The 18,592-nt window shown below is 40.3% G+C and overlaps 1 protein-coding gene across 1 annotated transcript in view; it reads right to left on the bottom strand.

The window, feature by feature from the left end:
• The window catches only part of LOC124595895 (laccase-like), a 250,668-nt gene that overhangs the window by 140,463 nt on the left and 91,613 nt on the right, over window positions 1–18,592 (bottom strand). Inside the window, exon 5 of the mRNA XM_047134802.1 lies at window positions 1,469–1,737. Coding sequence (XP_046990758.1) covers window positions 1,469–1,737 — 269 coding nt within the window. The remainder of the gene's footprint in view (window positions 1–1,468; window positions 1,738–18,592) is intronic.

The raw sequence follows: 18,592 nt of genomic DNA, 5'->3' as shown, positions 1-18,592 counted from the left end.
AGTACTACCTATTTTACTGTCTCATTTCTATCCTTTGAACTCATCATATTATGAGGGACAGTCAATAATTACAGAGACAAATTGGTCTGGGGAAAATATGTTAGTAGGGCAAGTTTGGTACTTTTATGGCTTTAAGTTGGCATCACTGGGATGAACCCTAATCAGCTGATGTATGAACATTGTTTTGCTTATAACCTCAAAAATACATTTCAAGATGGCGAGTCTGCTTGAAACACCCACATTAGTTGAACAACATTCTGTTATTTGTTTTTTATTTGCTGAAGGCAAGAAACCAGTGAATATATACTATAGAATGTCTAAAGTTTATCGTGAAGGTTGTATGAATCATGCAAATTTTTACAAGTGGGTAGAGCAGTTTAAAAATAGTCACAACTCAGTGACTGATGAACACCGTTCTGGCCAACCAATTGCAGTTTCAACTCCCTCACTTGAAAGTTTAATTGATGACATTATTCGTGCTGACCGCCATGTGACTGTGGAAATGATAGTTGATAGGTTCAAGTTAGTACTGGTACAGTTCATAACATTAAGTGTAACAAGCTGAAGAACTGCACAACGTGCAAGATGGGTGTCAAAGGAGTTGACGTGGCTACACAAGGAAACAAGGTTGAGAGTATGCACAGGAGCTAAAGGAACATTATGAAAGACAAGGTGAGCACTTCCTCAATAAAATTTTAACTTGTGATGAAACTTGGGTTCACTATTATCAGCCAGAATCAAAACGACAAAGCATGGAGTGGAAGCACACCAACTCACCTGACAATAAAACATACAAAACCCAAGTATCAGCAGGAAGTCATGATGACATTTTGAGATGCTGAAGGTCCAGTTTTTTTGTGATTATCTCAAAGAGCAACACACAATGAACAGCTAATACTACTTGGATTTGCCTTTAAACAAGGTGAAGCCAGCCATGAGAGAGACGTCGTGGATCTCAGAGGAGAGGTACGATTCTCCAGCAAGACAATGCACGTCTTCATATTGCTCAACTAACCCATGATACCATCGACAAAATGTGCTGGGAAGTACTGCCTCATTCACCTTACAGTCCTGATTTAGCACCTAATGATTTGCATTTGTTTGGTGCACTGAAGGTAGCATTACGTGGGAAGAGGTTCCAGGACAACAAGGACATAAAAAGTTTGTGGGAAATTGGTTCAAACATCAAGATAAATAGTTCTTTGCAGCCACAATAAAAATGCTTGTAGCCTGTTGGAACAAATGCATAAATGTTCAACAGGATTATGTTGAAAAGTATAAAAAGTATTGTTTTGCAAAAATAAACACTTTTTTCTCCAGACCAATTTGTCTTTTTAATTATTGAAAGACCCTCATACAAAACAGTCATCAACCTGCCACAGTATCTACTTGAAGCTTTTAGTATGATTTCATAAATGGCGTTTAGAGAATTGGCAACTTCTAAAAGCAAGGAATGTTTTTGGCTTACCTCTGAAACATTAAACACCTCTCTTGGCATTCTGAAGTTTTCATTATCAAGGAAATTTCCTTTTCCATTTATAATATAGCCATTTCCAAAAACACTTTCATTTCTATTCAGTGCTGTTTTAACCACATCCCTTGTTGGTTGACTGAACCAATGCCAAACAACAATTGTGTGTTCCGGTAGGTCATAGTCATAGGTGTAATTATTGAGTTCTTTGGATGGAGGTTGGCGAATAACCATAGCTCCAAAGAGCCCATCAGCCTCTTCAAAACCTGTCAAAGAAAAATTGTTTTATTTTGATTTACCACAATCTTAATGTCTTACTTGTATCTCTGTAAACTAAACTGTACATTTAAAAACGAGTTGCTTTCTATCAAGACATTAGGGTGTTCACATACGAAAACACATACAGTTGTGAGTCCACAGAATAATTTAGAGATATGTTATGCAGATATCACAAACACAGATAAAGGTTAAAAACACAGATGGCAAGAAGCACTGAGGTACCAACAAAGAAGCAAAATATATTGCAAAATTCATTATGTTATTCTAGTTTGCCTGAGGAAAGTTCTACGAAGCAATAACAAAAATTCAACACCTTCTTACTGTCAACTGTGTATGGAAAATGGCAAATTCATTTACATATTTTTTCAGCTAATAGTTTATTACATCATTCACAGGAACAGATGTCTACAGGATGATAGTGCATGAGCACCATGTATTATTCTTACAGCATGTTTTTGAACAAGAAGACTTTCTCCCTTAAGAGGTAAGTTACCATAGAACATTGTTCCATATGACATAACTGAATGATAATATGCTAAATATATTAACTTATTGATTTGCTTCCCTCCAAGATTTGCAATAATTCAAAGTGAAAATGTAGCTGAACTAAGTTGATTTAGGGATTCAAAAATGTGCATTTCCCAGTTTAAGTTTTCATCAATATGGACACCTAAAAATTTTGAAGTTTCCACCCTATCTATTACTTCTTCATTGTGTATTTCATTTATAGTTGGTGTAGCACCTCTGGATGTGGAAACTGAATATGTTGAATCTTTCTGAAATTGAGATTGAGCTTGTTTACAGAAAACCAGTCAATAATACTTTTCTGAATATTATTTAGCATTTCTTCTGTTGCTGTGTGTATGTTTGGGTTGAGTACAATACCAGTGTCATGTGCAGAAAGAACCAATTCACTTGTTTCTTAGCTGAAAGGTCATTTACATGCACAAGAAACAATAGTCAACCTAAGACCCTAATCAGAAAAATCTCTCCTCCTTCAGTTATTAAGTACAACTTTCTATTTTTTTTTTTTTTTTTTTTGGTTAGATATGACAGTATCCGTTGGTTGGCTGTAGCATCAATTCCATAAAACACCAGTTTATCTAGGATAGTTTCGTAATAAGCAGTCAAAGCCTTAGAGAGGTCACAGAAAATACCAACCAGCACTATTTTTATTTTTTTTTGTTTAATTCCTATAGAATTTGGTAAGTGAATATGTAAGTAGCATTTGCACATGAGCAACTCATCTGAAATCCATATTTACTGAGTAGATTCTTGTTGCTCAGGTGGAACATTATTCTAATATAACCACCTTCTCAAAAATTTTGAAGGAAAATGTTAGTAGTGTAACAGGTCAAAGGTTATTGTCATCTCACATCTCACCTTCCCTTCTGAGAGGTCTAACAGTGGTATAACAATTTTTCTGAAAAAATGCCCAGAGTTAGTGATGCATTGTGCATTTCAGAAAAGACAGTACTTATTGTGTGGGAAAAAGTCTTTAATATTCTGTTGGAAACACTATCAAATCCAGATAAGCTTTCATTTTTGAGATATGTAATTTACTCACTTTCAGAAGTAGAAGTGTGTGAGACACACTGCTCTGATTTTCTCTGGAACTATTTGTCCCTACATTCTCTACTACACTGAGACTGATAATTTATAGCCCTTCTATGGCCTGTTGTCCTGTCTGTTGTCACTACATTCATTATAGACTTACATCTGTTGGAAGGATTACTGACTTCTGACGTAAAGTGCATGTTCCTTGATTATTTAATGCCATTTTGTAGATATTTTGAATAGGAATCACTGCAGTAATTTCACTCATTCCTACCAACCGATACAATTCCCTTTGTTTACTTACTTACATTTAACATTACTGGACTCAGATTTGTTCCAAAGTTAACACATTATCACAAATTTATGCAATTTTATAGTAGAATAAAAATAATATATTTCTTAATATTCTTTAGTTTGATGTATTTTGTGTTTTTTCTTTTCCAAAGTTATTTTGTTTGACAATGAATGAAAACTGTGGGAGTTGCCAAAGGGAAGTGAGCAGTGAGATATATTGTTGGGGCTGCGGCAAATGGTTTCACTGGGAAGAGTGGGAGGGGGGTGGGGGTGGGTGGGGTGGGGGTGGGGGAATGTAGTGGGGAGAACTCTGGCTACATCACTACTGAATATCTCTCTTTAAACAGCAAAATACAGTATCTGTCAAGAATAGATTGATAGAGGAGCAAAAAAGGATGATCTCTGCCCTTCAGGCACATTTGGAACAAGCTAGGAAAGAACTAGTGAGATGTAGGAAGGCAGTGGTGAGGGGGTGGTTGGAAATTGGCAGGTGGTAGGAAGGCTAGGAGGAGGAAGAGGAAGACATGGTCTGAGACTTTGGTGTGCTTACAAAAGTAACAGGTTGCAGCTGCCAGAATTGAGGGGAGAGGAGCCTAAGGATGGTGCAGAAGTAGTAAATGTGCAGCAGACTCTGCCCATATGTAGGAATCCTAGTAATACCAAAAGAGGTAGGAAGAAGGGAGTTCTACCACTAGGTAGCCATTACAGCAGGGATGGGCCCTCAATTGCAGGACAAATTCAGGGAAGATTAACAGTTTACCAGCATTTTCGAGCCAAGTTCTAGGCTGAATAAAATGATTGAGGGATTAAGGTATTTTTGCAAGGATTTCACAGAAGAAGATCATACAATAATAATGTGTGGGACAGGAGACAGCTTGAAAAGGGACCTGAGCAAGATAGCTTCCCAAACTATCTGTGCGTGGTTGAACTGTTCCCTGCCATGATCAGACTTGTCTTGTCAGTACTGTGTAGTGAGTGAGTCAGTGTGAAGCTGGAAATGATGCTGATGACTGCTGACCAGGCACACACTACACTGGCTCCAGTGGGGACTATCAGGAGACAGGGTTACTTTAGGTATGGTCTGCACCTCAAGCAGACTGGTAAGGGGAGTTTAATGAGGTCAGTTAGTTGGAGTTCAACAGGTGGGCATGGGGCCACACATGATCAAATGCCAGTTGTCATGGGTAGGACAACTAGCTTTATTTTGGATAAATCATAGCAAGAGGCTGGCCTCCCTTAAACTCCTCTCAATGGTAAGAAATTTTTTTCATTGTGCACACATACAACAGAAAATATCACACCTGATGTCCACTCACCAGTTGTCAGAGTGAAAAAGAAATTATAAGGACAAACACCACAGAATTTTGCCCAGAATTATCTGTTGTTCAACAAAACATGCAGTCTGTTAAAAATAAGGGACACCTATCTGAAGCTGAATTGCAGTCTTTAAACAGCACAGTGGTATGCATACTCAGCAATATTGTAGAGACACTGAATTAGAGCATATAGTGCTATTGTCATATTAAATGTGGAAATGGAAAATGTTCTAAGTTTCTGTTTTTCAAAAAAGCATTTTCAGTGGTATTATGGTCTTGGTACTCTGTAGCATGTCCATAGACTTGATCCAGATGTCAAACAATGGAGAAATCTTTAAAACATACATTAGTACATGGTGCATGGCCTTTGTGCCAGACTGTGCTTCCCTCTCCAGTTCCAAAATTTAAAAGGTATGAGTAATGGTTTTTGTTGTCTATAGTTCTACTAGTTGAAAACCTAATGCTGCATTTCTGTACTTGTATAAAATGTAGTACCTCAGTATCAGTGGCACTTGAAACAAAAAGCTTCTTCCTGTTGTTTTGTCCAAAACTGGCATTTTTGAGATGGTGACTGTGTACAAAACACAAGTTGATTCTTGTAAAGAAGAAAACAGCAACCAGCCACTGTTATCATTGCTATTTATTTACACAAATAGTTCCTTTATCGGTTTCAAACTGACATGTTCATATTCAGATCACTGTATACATTTATATTATATCTTTTGTTGTTTACATTAGTTTTTGAGAAAAATCGACCAAGAACTGATGTAAACAATAAAAAATCTGATATAATCATGAAGAGCCATTGTGGCGGTACATGTAGCTAGTCAAGGTAGCAACATGGCCAACTTCCTTTCTACTGTGCCAATGGAAGATGGTCAAGGAGAAACCTTAATTTTTGGTAGTAGTGGTACAGGAAAGACTGCACACTGTTGGCACATTTTTTATTTAAGTGCAGATACAAAATGCAAATGCAAGCACAGTACAGCTACAAGGCATGAAGGAGTGTGAGTATTTTACTGGTGAGTAAGGAGCGATTTACACCTAGATGTCATGACTTGGCATTGCCATGGACACCATTGAAGAGGAGGTCAGGAGGATAGTGGCTACTGTTCCAGAAAGAAAAAACAAAATAAGACTGTGTGGAATTATGTAATTAATTACTGACTTACTTCTTGACTTTGGGTTACTAATGATCTGTCTGATCAGTTTTGTTATTAAGAGCTTAAATGTGAATATTTAATTGATATGTTGAAAGTATTTTGATGTCTGTTAGATACAGAAGGATTTTGAAAAGAAGTGGTTAAATGATTTTGTAACTACACTCCTGGAAATGGAAAAAAGAACACATTGACACCGATGTGTCAGACCCACCATACTTGCTCCGGACACTGCGAGAGGGCTGTACAAGCAATGATCACACGCACGGCACAGCGGACACACCAGGGACTGCGGTGTTGCCTGTCGAATGGCGCTAGCTACGTAGCATTTGTGCACCGCCGCCGTCAGTGTCAGCCAGTTTGCCATGGCATACGGAGCTCCATCGCAGTCTTTAACACTGGTAGCATGCCGCGACAGCGTGGACGTGAACCGTATGTGCACTTGACGGACTTTGAGCGAGGGCGTATAGTGGGCATGCGGGAGGCCGGGTGGACGTACCGCCGAATTGCTCAACACGTGGGGCGTGAGGTCTCCACAGTACATCGATGTTGTCGCCAGTGGTCGGCGGAAGGTGCACGTGCCCGTCGACCTGGGACCGGACCGCAGCGACGCACGGATGCACGCCAAGACCGTAGGATCCTACGCAGTGCCGTAGGGGACCGCACCGCCACTTCCCAGCAAATTAGGGACACTGTTGCTCCTGGGGTATCGGCGAGGACCATTCGCAACCGTCTCCATGAAGCTGGGCTACGGTCCCGCACACCGTTAGGCTGTCTTCCGCTCATGCCCCAACATCGTGCAGCCCGCCTCCAGTCGTGTTGCGACAGGCGTGAATGGAGGGACGAATGGAGACGTGTCGTCTTCAGTGATGAGAGTCACTTCTGCCTTGGTGCCAATGATGATCGTATGCGTGTTTGGCGCCGTGCAGGTGAGCGCCACTATCAGGACTGCATACGACCGAGGCACACAGGGCCAACACCCGGCATCATGGTGTGGGGAGCGATCTCCTACACTGGCCGTACACCACTGGTGATCGTCGAGGGGACACTGAATAGTGCACGGTACATCCAAACCGTCATCGAACCCATCGTTCTACCATTCCTAGACCGGCAAGGGAACTTGCTGTTCCAACAGGACAATGCACGTCCGCATGTATTCCGTGCCACCCAACGTGCTCTAGAAGGTGTAAGTCAACTACTCTGGTCAGCAAGATCTCCGGATCTGTCCCCCATTGAGCATGTTTGGGACTGGATGAAGCGTCGTCTCACGCGGTCTGCACGTCCAGCACGAACGCTGGTCCAACTGAGGCGCCAGGTGGAAATGGCATGGCAAGCCGTTCCACAGGACTACATCCAGCATCTCTACGATCGTCTCCATGGGAGAATAGCAGCCTGCATTGCTGCGAAAGGTGGATATACACTGTACTAGTGCCGACATTGTGCATGCTCTGTTGCCTGTGTCTATGTGCCTGTGGGTCTGTCAGTGTGATCATGTGATGTATCTGACCCCAGGAATGTGTCAATAAAGTTTCCCCTTCCTGGGACAATGAATTCACGGTGTTCTTATTTCAATTTCCAGGAGTGTAGTAGGTAACAAACATAATCCTCCATTATCACAGCACTTTCCTGCAGATGGTGAAAAAGTTCAATATAGTTATGAGTGGCCCTGCATAACAGGATCACAACTGCTAGGAGTGGCACAAGTGCAGAAAGATAAAATTTAAAGGTGGAGGTAATTATAAACATAAGACTGACAGAACACATTCACAAAATTGGTGCCCTGGATAAGTACTCTCCAGCAGCGAATACCAGTTCTGACATTCCACAATCTGAAGATGGCAACAGCACTATTTGTGCAAATAAGCAGCATTGTTTATGGATGCCAGTTGTGTTTTTTTCTTTGCAAGAGTCAGCTTATAAAAATTTTCTTATTGGCACCGAGGACCAGTCAGTTTACTGGTAAGGCACTTACAACATTCTTATTAAAGTATTTATGTTCTAAATTATCCCATTATTTTTTGCATTGAGCAGAATCCCTTCTCTGGTTTTTTAGATACAAATCATTCATGCACAAACAGAAATACATTGTTTTTAATTCACCTGACAATTGTTGGATTTGGCATTTATAAAGTTTTCCATTTCCACTATTAATATGAAAGTACAAGTTGTTGCTGCAGAACTGCCTTAAAGGGTGGAGAACCATGTCTTTATATCAGAAGTGGCACACATTTTATACCAGTTAATGTAGATAAACACTTTCAATTATCAGATGCTGAACTAACAAAGCTAGGCATCCATAAAAAGCTAACTCTTCTGTGCATATACTGTTCACCTAGTGATAATCTGGAAACTTTCTTCAACAAATAATCTGAAACTCTGGAAAAAGAAATCTATGGAGACATGAATATCAGTACAGGCGCTGAGGGTGAAATTAGTAATAACTTCCCAAACATGGCGTAGTACAAATGGTAAACACTGCTGCTATAGTGGTATCAAAAAGTTCAGCATCAATTTTACACCATTTACTTACACACACTGACATGGAAATTGTGTAGTATTTTTAAAAGGTTTTACATATCCTTTTGTTACTGCAGGATAAAATCTGTCAGGATTCATTCTCATTGGAGACTCCACACATGGCTAAATCCATTATAATGCTGTACACAGAACAAAGACTGAAAAGACGAGTTGTGTCCAGCATGTCATGTACCACAAGACTGCTGGTACTTCTCTCCCTACTGCCATGTCAATGGAAGCCAGAATAGTGGTTTCCATGCTGGCAGTCAGTTGTGCTCCAGACAACGGATATTTATCTTGCTGCAAATGAGCCCATTTCCTGATTCAATGTACATGCAGTAGTTTATTATCCTGTACCACTGGGTGGACAATCTATCACCCTCTTGGATGAAAGTCATGTGTGACTTGGCTATAGAGCTCCTGAATGACATTGAGTATGGCCCTCCTGAATACTTCACTTCCTTATTGACATAACAGTCATTAGATCCCAAACAGTGTGAGCAGCAACATCGTGAACTAATAAACAGCGCTCTCAACACTTCACAATTCTGCTACTGTCAAAGTTTGACACTTGCTGGTAGACATTTATCCTTCTTACATGACACTTAACACAATCTTTTCACAAATACTGTAACTAACTTTTAATTGAGATTACTCAATGAGAAACCTGTTGGATAATATTTCCTTATATACAGAATGTGTATGACAGAACTCCTACCCACATTGTATGGTTGTTCTATAATGCTTATCATTTGCATATTCAAGCTTGTAGTACACTTTATACCAATCTGAGGTTTTTTGTATGGCACCTTTATGGTGTTGCAACTGTAATGGTAATGTGTGTTTCTAATTCAGTTGCTAATGAGTGTAATACAGCTAACAAAAATTATTTAACAAAAGTGGTGTGAACACTGTAGCAGAAACTTTAAAAAATGATTCAGTTCATTAAACAAGCAAAATAAAAATGAAAATTACATTTTATCAGGAAATTATATCCAATAAGTGATTTTGTAGCCACTGTAACTGCTACAGTGTAATAATGGAAAGGCTCTGGTAGAATATAAATACTGTATGAATCAAAGTAACAATACACTAAACGGTTGACATGCTGAGTCATCAATAAGCACATAAACAAGAATCTAAACATTGCTAGCTTTCAGATGAAGCCTTCTTCAGATCTATAGAGTACACACAAACAAATATACAACTCTTCAGCTATTGTTGCAGCTGGCTACATTGAGCCAGCACTGCAACTCAACTGGGTGAAAGGTTGTTCTGGACAGAGTATGTGAGGAGAGAAAGGAGGCAGGGAGCAGCAGGAGGAGGCTTAACTCAGAGGGAGAGACAGAAAACAAATTGGACTAGAGTGTGGCACTCATGAGCTTGTTATGGCCATAGACAGGAGGAGTTGTGGGCAGAGCACAGTGATGTGGAGGATCAGATTATGAGGGGCAGATACAGCAGAAGACGAGGGAGACTACAGATAGGAGAGTGTGAGTTCAAGATGAGTGAAGTCAGGGTCTTGGGGCAGCGGGAAGAGGTGGTTGTGGTGCAGGACATGGTGTAACATATGACTCTGTCAGAGTGATATGTACCCTTTGTATACATAGCCAACAAATGATGGCTGCAATAGATGAAACCATAAAATAATTTGGTATTTAAGAATGGAAAGCTTCTTTGTGGGTTTTTGTGATCTGTTTTGTGTGCTTATGTGGATGGACACCATGTGTCTTCAAAGCGGGACTGTGATCGCATTATTACCATGAATTGTATTACCTATGTGAAGTTGGTGTCTCAGTTCTGACTACCACATTGGACCATTGAATAAATGCATGCATTGTGACAATGATGGATGATGTCGTGGCAGAACAGAAGATGTTTAGAGAACTGTCTTGTTATTAGTCGAATCTATGATCTTAAAATTTTGTATTTGGACAATATTTCCCTGTTGTTAACCACTGACTTACAATAAGTGATTGTACATTGAGATACAATATAAACATTTGTGAAAAAGAAGTACATTTTATTCCTTCATAGAAATTCGAAATTGCTCGAAGATTCAATGACTTCAGCACAAGAATAACTGTACCAGTGACAAGTTCAGTAGAGTTCTGCCAACACAGTCCATGAAGAAAGTTATTTTACAGGTGCAGCATTTCAGAACTGCAAGATAACAAATCTTACTCTAAACACACATATATTTAAAAGGGAACATTGTAGGGGGTCTAGCAGAGATTGAGGCCCGGAGGATTATGGGATTGTAGGATGTGAAGCATGGGCAACTCTCATTTATGTAATTCATAGAAGTTTGTGTTTGGGGGAAGGATTCAGATGGTACTGTTATTACTATAGTGTTACATTTGTAATTGCTAGCATTCCATACTTCATTATGTTTCAGACTTATATATGTTTCTGTATGAAATTATATATTTGCTGATGACTCCACTGTCATTCTATCCAAGTCCAAATAATGACTTCCTCCACAACTCTGTTGTTATTCATCTCAGCACACTCTTAAAATCTGTTGCCATCTCTGTTAATTAGTATTTATATTCTATTTTTCCAAAGGTTTCATTTTTATTTGAAGACAATGTGATGTGATTGAAATTTTTGGCATTCTACTTCATTCTCACATCACTTCATAACCACTAATACTATACAACTCTATACTGGGGGTGGCTCAATGCAGTGGACTGCACATCCTCCACTGTTTTCCAGCAAATTGCAATATGCATCCTAAAATTTAAAACTGTACTTTTTAATTAGTAACATTTAGATTTGGTCTTTCTCAATATTTTCATTTAAGTGATGATTACCAAGAACTCACCCTATTTGTGTATTCATGAGACATTAAACATCCCATAGTTTGCTGCAGCTGATACTGCCACTTCAGCCCCTGGGACTCATTCATCCTGCCCAGTGTCTCCATTTCCCCTGCAGCTGTGATGGATGACATTGGGCTGCAATAAATATGCTCCTACCTGTTTCCTATATGCTTGATGTGCCTCATCTAGAGTGAAGTGTGAATGCACATTGTGTTTATATTGTCATTTGCTTCCATATCTTTTTAATGGTGTGTAATCAGAAGGTGAAACTGAATAATATAGTGCAGTATTTAAATCTTTTTGCTTTGGAGAATTAAGACTGCAAAAAATTGACATGGGAGACTGACACTAACTGTGGACATTATATGGAGCACAATTATATGACAGAAGCAGTATAAAGGGGGCTTTAATAACAACATAAGTATTAAAAATCTGAGTACATCTGTTAATGTCAGTTAAAAATATGTGCTTTCCTATTTCTGTGCTTCCTATTTGGAATGAAGGCAACAGCAAATATTTTTTGCATAGATTGTTAAGAAAAAGATGTCATGAAAAAAGTAACAATAATAAAGCAGCATGATAATCATACGCAAAAAAGAGTAAACCTCACTAAGATCATTAATTGTGTGAAAGCAGCCATGACAACCAACAAACTGTCTGGCAGAATGAGAGGCCACTATCAAACTGTGGCCAAGAACAAAGCTGACCACCTGGTGGCACAACATGTTCAATTTCAATGGCTGCTTCACAGCCCACGCCATTTGTATCCTCCACTCTGCCACCACTTTTTCTGAACTATACAGCTGGGAGTTGTCCTTGCAATACATCCTTTGTTGCCATAACCCCGGAGGCCTTAATCTCCATTAACATGCTGTCACCAAACCATCCACCCAACAGTTTCCCCTTCCTCTGTCCTATCTCCTCCTCCACATCACCTTCATTATGCACTACTCCCCACCGGCTCTGGCACTGAGCACCACATGCCTAGCCCATGTACCTGCCACCCCTCCCTGCCACATTCGTAGCCAGCAAACCAGTGTCTCCCTCTGAGCTATTCATTATTCACTCCCAATGATTCTTCCTGCCTCCAGCCTTCCTCTTCTGCTACCCACCTCTGCTCCATCAACCAAACTGCTGAACTGCAATCCCTGCCTTGTATGTCCAGCTAGCATTACTTAGAGGCACAGGTGCGTGCATGTGTGTGTGTGTGTGGGCACACATGTGTGCGTGTGTGTGTGCGTGTGTGTGTGTGTGTAGACGTGTGCACTTGCAAATGCTCACATGCGCACTGCCCAATCACCAAGCAGAGTAAATCTCTGACCCAGGCGTGAATTGAACTTGGGTTTGCTGCGTGGCAGTCAAATGTACTAAACACCAAGTTAACAGGGCAGACAGCTAAAGTGATTAACTGTGTTATACATCCACATTCATTTACCCATATGAGAGTCTCCTGTGTCTCTTCTAAGTTTACACCAGTTGCTATTGTGCTATTTGATTGCATAGAGTTAAACAGTTATGTTTTATTTATGAGTCTATTGCTAGTCAGATAAAGTATATGTATTGATGGTTATGTTTTGGCAGTATATGGTTCTTGCAGTAGATATTTGATAAAATTAATTAAACTTTATAAACAATAGTTAACATTATAGATGAGTAGTACTTTTGGCCATTAGATATTATCCCTGATTAAATATGCTGAAGACCCATGGATTACAGTTATATGGTTTAGTTTTTAAATAACTTTATTTAAACTAGTGATAGATGGGTGATGCTATTACAGTAAATAATGAAAAAGTGTTAAGTACTTGAAGTGAATAAAAAACAGCATTTTGCTCAGTTTGTCAGTTCAGCCCAGAGTTAAACTAAAATCTTAATATGCACAATTAATATTTTTGCAACAGTGACAAAACTCACTCCCATATTTGAACAATAATAGACATGATGGCACCAATATCAATATAACAAAAAAATGATCAATTATTGATTAAATTATATAATTGGATAGATAAAAAAACTACTCACCAAGCAGCGACAGAACGCACGCATAAAAGACTGTTGTGATTGGCAAGCTTTCGGAGCCACTGGCTCGTTCTTCAGGCAGAAGGGTTGAAGGGGAAAGGAAGAACGGTGAAGGAAAAGGAGAGGTCTAGGAAAAGGTAATAAAAAATTCCTGGAATTCTAAAAAATTCCCCAGTTTTTCATGGTTTTCTCCCAGACAAATTTTACCCATGTGTTTTCTTATTTCTTGATTGTCCTGGAGTGTATACATCCTGTCCTGGCATCAATGTGTGCTATAATCCGTTCATCATAAGAATAAACGTGATGTACACATTGCTCTATATATTTTTCCGTGTTTGCTGGAACCTCATTGGGTTTCCGTTTCACGTGGAACTGCAGCCAAGCTGTCTCGAATACTGTTAAGTAAGATAATAAGGGTACGTTTTGTGTGGTGCGTTACGCGCACATCAACTTAGCGATAATACGGGGCAACAGCTCTACTGGCATATTTAACTAGGACAGCACTGGCCAGTCAGTTTGTGCAGTGACGTGGCCAGCTGTAGTTCGCACGTAGAAATAGATGAGGAGAGGAGCAATACAGCTTTGAATGTCATTTAATTTTTAAGCAGAATGAAATAATACACTGCAAATCTCCCACAATATGCTCCTTAGATGACTAGACAAAAACTGGAGCATGATATCATTTTTAGCTGACATACTATTGTAATTAAAAACAAGAGTGATGAAAGTTCCTGACTTAACCACAGGGTAACTTTTATGCATAAGCTGTGTGTAATGTAAGAGAGTACTGAAGCATTTCACCATGTAGTTAAGTATTGACGCCACTGAAGGTATTACTTAAAGTCAGTCATCTGGTAATCTCTTAGCTCCTTCCATATCCGAATCTGAGAAATATATTTCAGTTCTGGAAGTGTCACCTGCTACATTGATAATGAGGCTATCAACAACAGAATCCACGAAGTCAACCAGGTGCAGCATTTTCTCTTCTTCTTTTATGACGAGCCATTCTGTATCCCACCAGCGTTCAGCAGTGATGTGTGAAAAAGCAGTGTGCATTAGTTCTAGTATGTTTGGCAGCTTAATGGTACAGTAGCAAATGTAAAAATGCACTATTTGTATGATGTGCTCGATGCTGTCAAAATGATTGTTTTGCATGTTTCTACGATACTTATCTACCTCTGTGGTATAAATCGATGGACATAGTAATTTCTCATTTTTGCCTTAAAAAATTAAATTCTATGTTTTCTTAATTTAAACAACTTTTAAGAACAGTTTTTCATAAAACATTGGTATTTAAGAATTTGTATTTGAAATGCAAACAGGAATTTCACGTCCAATATGTAATTAGAAACAAGAAGATGTCCATTATTCATAAAAAAATGATGATAAGTTTTTATAACTATGGGATGTAGGTATCTCAAATTGAACGCGAAGGGTGGGGGGGGGGGGGGGCAAGAGGGCGGGGTAGGGGGGTGGGGGGGTGGGGGGAAGCCAGCTACTGGAGAGATTCGAACCAACACACGAATACCATTTCAGATCCCATTGCACTACCAACTGCACCTCGTGTTCGTGGTGGATTTCATACTCAACTGCATTATATATCACGCAGTGAAAACTTCAGAGCTGATTATCTTCATAAATTTATGAAAAATGTTAAGAACAGCTTATTTCTTGGCACATTTTAACCATGTTCCAAGTGCATGTTTCACTATGGAACAGAAAGCAACCTCAGCCATTTTGATACTGCACATTAACAGTGCAACAATTGGAGCACAATGCTGTAGAGGGTGTGACTGTACTCAATTTTTGAAATAAAAAGTACATAGCTAAAGCATGATGAAGAAAAATGTTGATGGCTGTTAATACATTTGAATATCTAAAGTTCCATTTAACGTAATTTAGTAATAAGATATCTAATACACAAATAGAACCTACTTCCAAGAGCGTAACAACACCAGTGTACGTGTGCATCGGCTTCTGACCAGTCATAGCATTTGTGTTTAATAATGTCAGATTTACTCTTATGATGAACGGATTGTAGACCCTAGCTACCATAAAGATAGGCCAACCCAAGGCGGAAGAGTGGTCATGTACATAAAAAGAGGGATCTCCCACCATCAGGCATTCATATCAGCTACCAATAAAATCAAAGCAGTGGCCGTAGAAGTAACCACTGCCATCGGACCCCTAACAATTGTTGCAATCTGCCAACTCCAACAAGATGAGATAGACGAGGGAGACATAGCTGCTCTAGGGCAAATTGAAGGCAAACTCATAATAGGGGGTGACTTCAATGCCAAACACCCTGACTGGAACTCTAGAGTAACCTCCAGAGAAGGCGTCGAACTGCAACGACTAGCGCGTGACCACCACTTCGAAACATGGGATCCGGTCGAGCCCACACATTTTCCAAAAAATTGAGGTAGGCCCAACGTGTTAGACACAGCCCTCACTAGCCCCAACCAGGGAAAGACCCTTTATTCCTGCCGCACTACAGGCTGATTAGCCTCTTGCCAAATCTCAGCAAGATCTATGAGTGTCTCCTGCTTATTCCCATACGAGACCACATCACCAATGAGCGACTTTTGACAGATTTCCAATTCGGATTTCAACAGAAGCACTCCGCCCCACAACAGATCATGAGACTGGAAGAAGCAGCCAAAGAGGGCTTCAACCACAGAGGCTACTGTGGGATGGTGCTACTTGATGCAGTCAAAGCCTTCGACTCAGTATGGCATAAAGGGCTACTATACAAGTTATACACACAGGGGTTCCCTGGGAGCGTAGCCAGGTTAATCCAGAGCTATCTCATGAATAGAACCTTCTCTGTCAAGGTAGAAATAGCCACCTCCATCAAAAGGCATATTCCTGCTGGGATGTCACAGGGATCAGTCCTGGGGCCCGTTTTGTACAGTCTGTACAGTGCGGACACTCCCACGGCCCCCCTGCACAATACGCTGACGACACCACCTTTTACACTCGTAATGTGAATAAGAACCTGGTCATTCATAGGCTAAAAAGAGTTCTAGATAACACAGAAACCTGGGCCCATTGCTGGCACATCACCATGAATCCTGAAAAGACATAGGCTATGCTGATCACCTGGAGACTCAGGAGACGTGGACGCCCTCAACACCCCCCCCCCCCCTGCCCCCACCTTCACCTGCACCTACATGGATCCCAACCCCCCTGGCACAGATCCGCCAAGTATCTTGGCATAACCTCGGACTTGAGACTAACGTGGAAACCCCATATAGACAAGATCCACAGGAAGGTCTGTGCCAGAATGTCCATCCTATACCCAGTCCTCAACACAACCAGCTCCCTTCCTGCTCTGTAGGATTTAACATCTATCAGGCCCTTATATGGCCAGGAATGGAGTATGCATGCCCTGTCTGGGGATATGTGGCAAAGCAGCATCTGGACAAACTCCAGAGGCTGCAGAACAGCTCCCTCAGGAGGGCACTGCACCTACCCATGGGATTCCCCACCAGCGATCTGCATGCCGCTGCCAAAATCCCACTCCTCAAAGAAAGATTCCAAGATCTGGCAAGGGCTTTCTACGAGAGCTCTTCCAGATCTGGAAATAACCTCATCCACTCCTTAGGTCAGTATGACATCTCCCACGATAAGCACAAATGCCCCATGACAATCTTCGATGTCTAAGTCAAAGAGAAAAATCCCAAAACTCTCCAATCCTAATACCAATCCTCAGTCCTTAAAATACCCAACATCTCGCCAACCTCAGGCAAGTACTAGATCCACCAGAACACCACAACAATCCACAGACAGCCAAAACAATCAAAGATAATCACACACTCACAACACACATTGTGGTGTAAAAGCCAACAGGCTATAAACTCCTCCATACACTTCCCCAAGGAGGGGAAAGTAAAAGGTGTGCAAGCAAGCAGATCCTGTTCCACACATCCATCATCATGGAAGAAACTTTCATTAGCATCAGTTTAATCAAATAAATGTTAGGCTACCAATTCAAGTTTAAGAAACTTAGAAAGCAGCAGTTTTATCCAGACTTGGAGTTTTCCTTTTTATTTACAAGGTTAAATTTTGGCTGCTTCAAAGACAAATAATTAAGGAGTGTTGTAACAACAACTGTATGAAAAGGATAGTTTGCTACCCACCACATAGAGGAGGTGTTGAATCAAGACAGGCACAATAAAACTACTGCTACTCATCTAACATTTCTGACAAACAGTTCTTCTGAAATAAAAACCATACATACATTCACACAAACACACACAAACACAACTCTCATACAGATGTCTAGTGTGCTCACTTGTTATTAATGCAGCGTACTAATTTGTTATTAATACAGCATACAGACTAACAAGGAGACCACGCATCAATCAGATTTTTGTAGTTTTTTTTATATATATGGTAAATAGCTGAAGTTCAGAACTCAAATATCAATTAAACTAAGTAGTTCAATGTAACTGTAAAAAATTCTCGATAAAATCGACTTTTAAGTTTTCTGAGCATCTTTAATACCCTAAAGCAATGTTATATTTTCTGACATGCTGTGTGGCACTATGGTACAATGCTCATTGTCGTGTGGGCAGCCTGCATAATGAGCAGCAAAGGGTGACCATACCTGGGGGCAAGGGATGCTGTGCCACATCTCAGAGACAGGAAGAAATATAATGTAGTCAGTTGCTTTTCTTTCAAGAAAATTATTTAAAAGTCAGTATTATCCAGGTTTTTGACAGGATTGGAACTGGAACTTTTTTATAGCTACTTACAAGTTGCCATTCATCTTCCAAAATATTATAAATTCTTCATATCACAAGGTTTTCACCCCTCACTCCTCCTGCCCCACCCCCTTCTCGCCCCTACAAACCATCATGTGGGTGCCCTTGCAAGCAGCCTGCTCAGAGGACAACAACTGCAGTCAGAAGAAGCACCTGTCATCATCAGCCACATCCCTTTTAAATTGCAGTGCATCAGACAGCTGATACAAGAAAAGAGCTACACGCTTCTCACTGTGTCTAATCCAGACCATAGGACAACATGGAAAATATGTCACACTAAGGGGGAACACTAGCAAAAGCAAAACTGAGATAAAACTTTGAGTTCTGAATTGACCACAGGGCTGGGAGGAGTTCTCAGAACATGCCATGCCAGCCTATGCCAAGT

The sequence above is a fragment of the Schistocerca americana genome, chromosome 2, assembly GCF_021461395.2.
Source record: "Schistocerca americana isolate TAMUIC-IGC-003095 chromosome 2, iqSchAmer2.1, whole genome shotgun sequence".
NCBI classification, from domain to species: domain Eukaryota; kingdom Metazoa; phylum Arthropoda; class Insecta; order Orthoptera; family Acrididae; genus Schistocerca; species Schistocerca americana.
The sequence above is the reverse complement of the archived record's forward strand: the minus strand, read 5'-3'. Positions and strand labels throughout refer to the sequence as shown.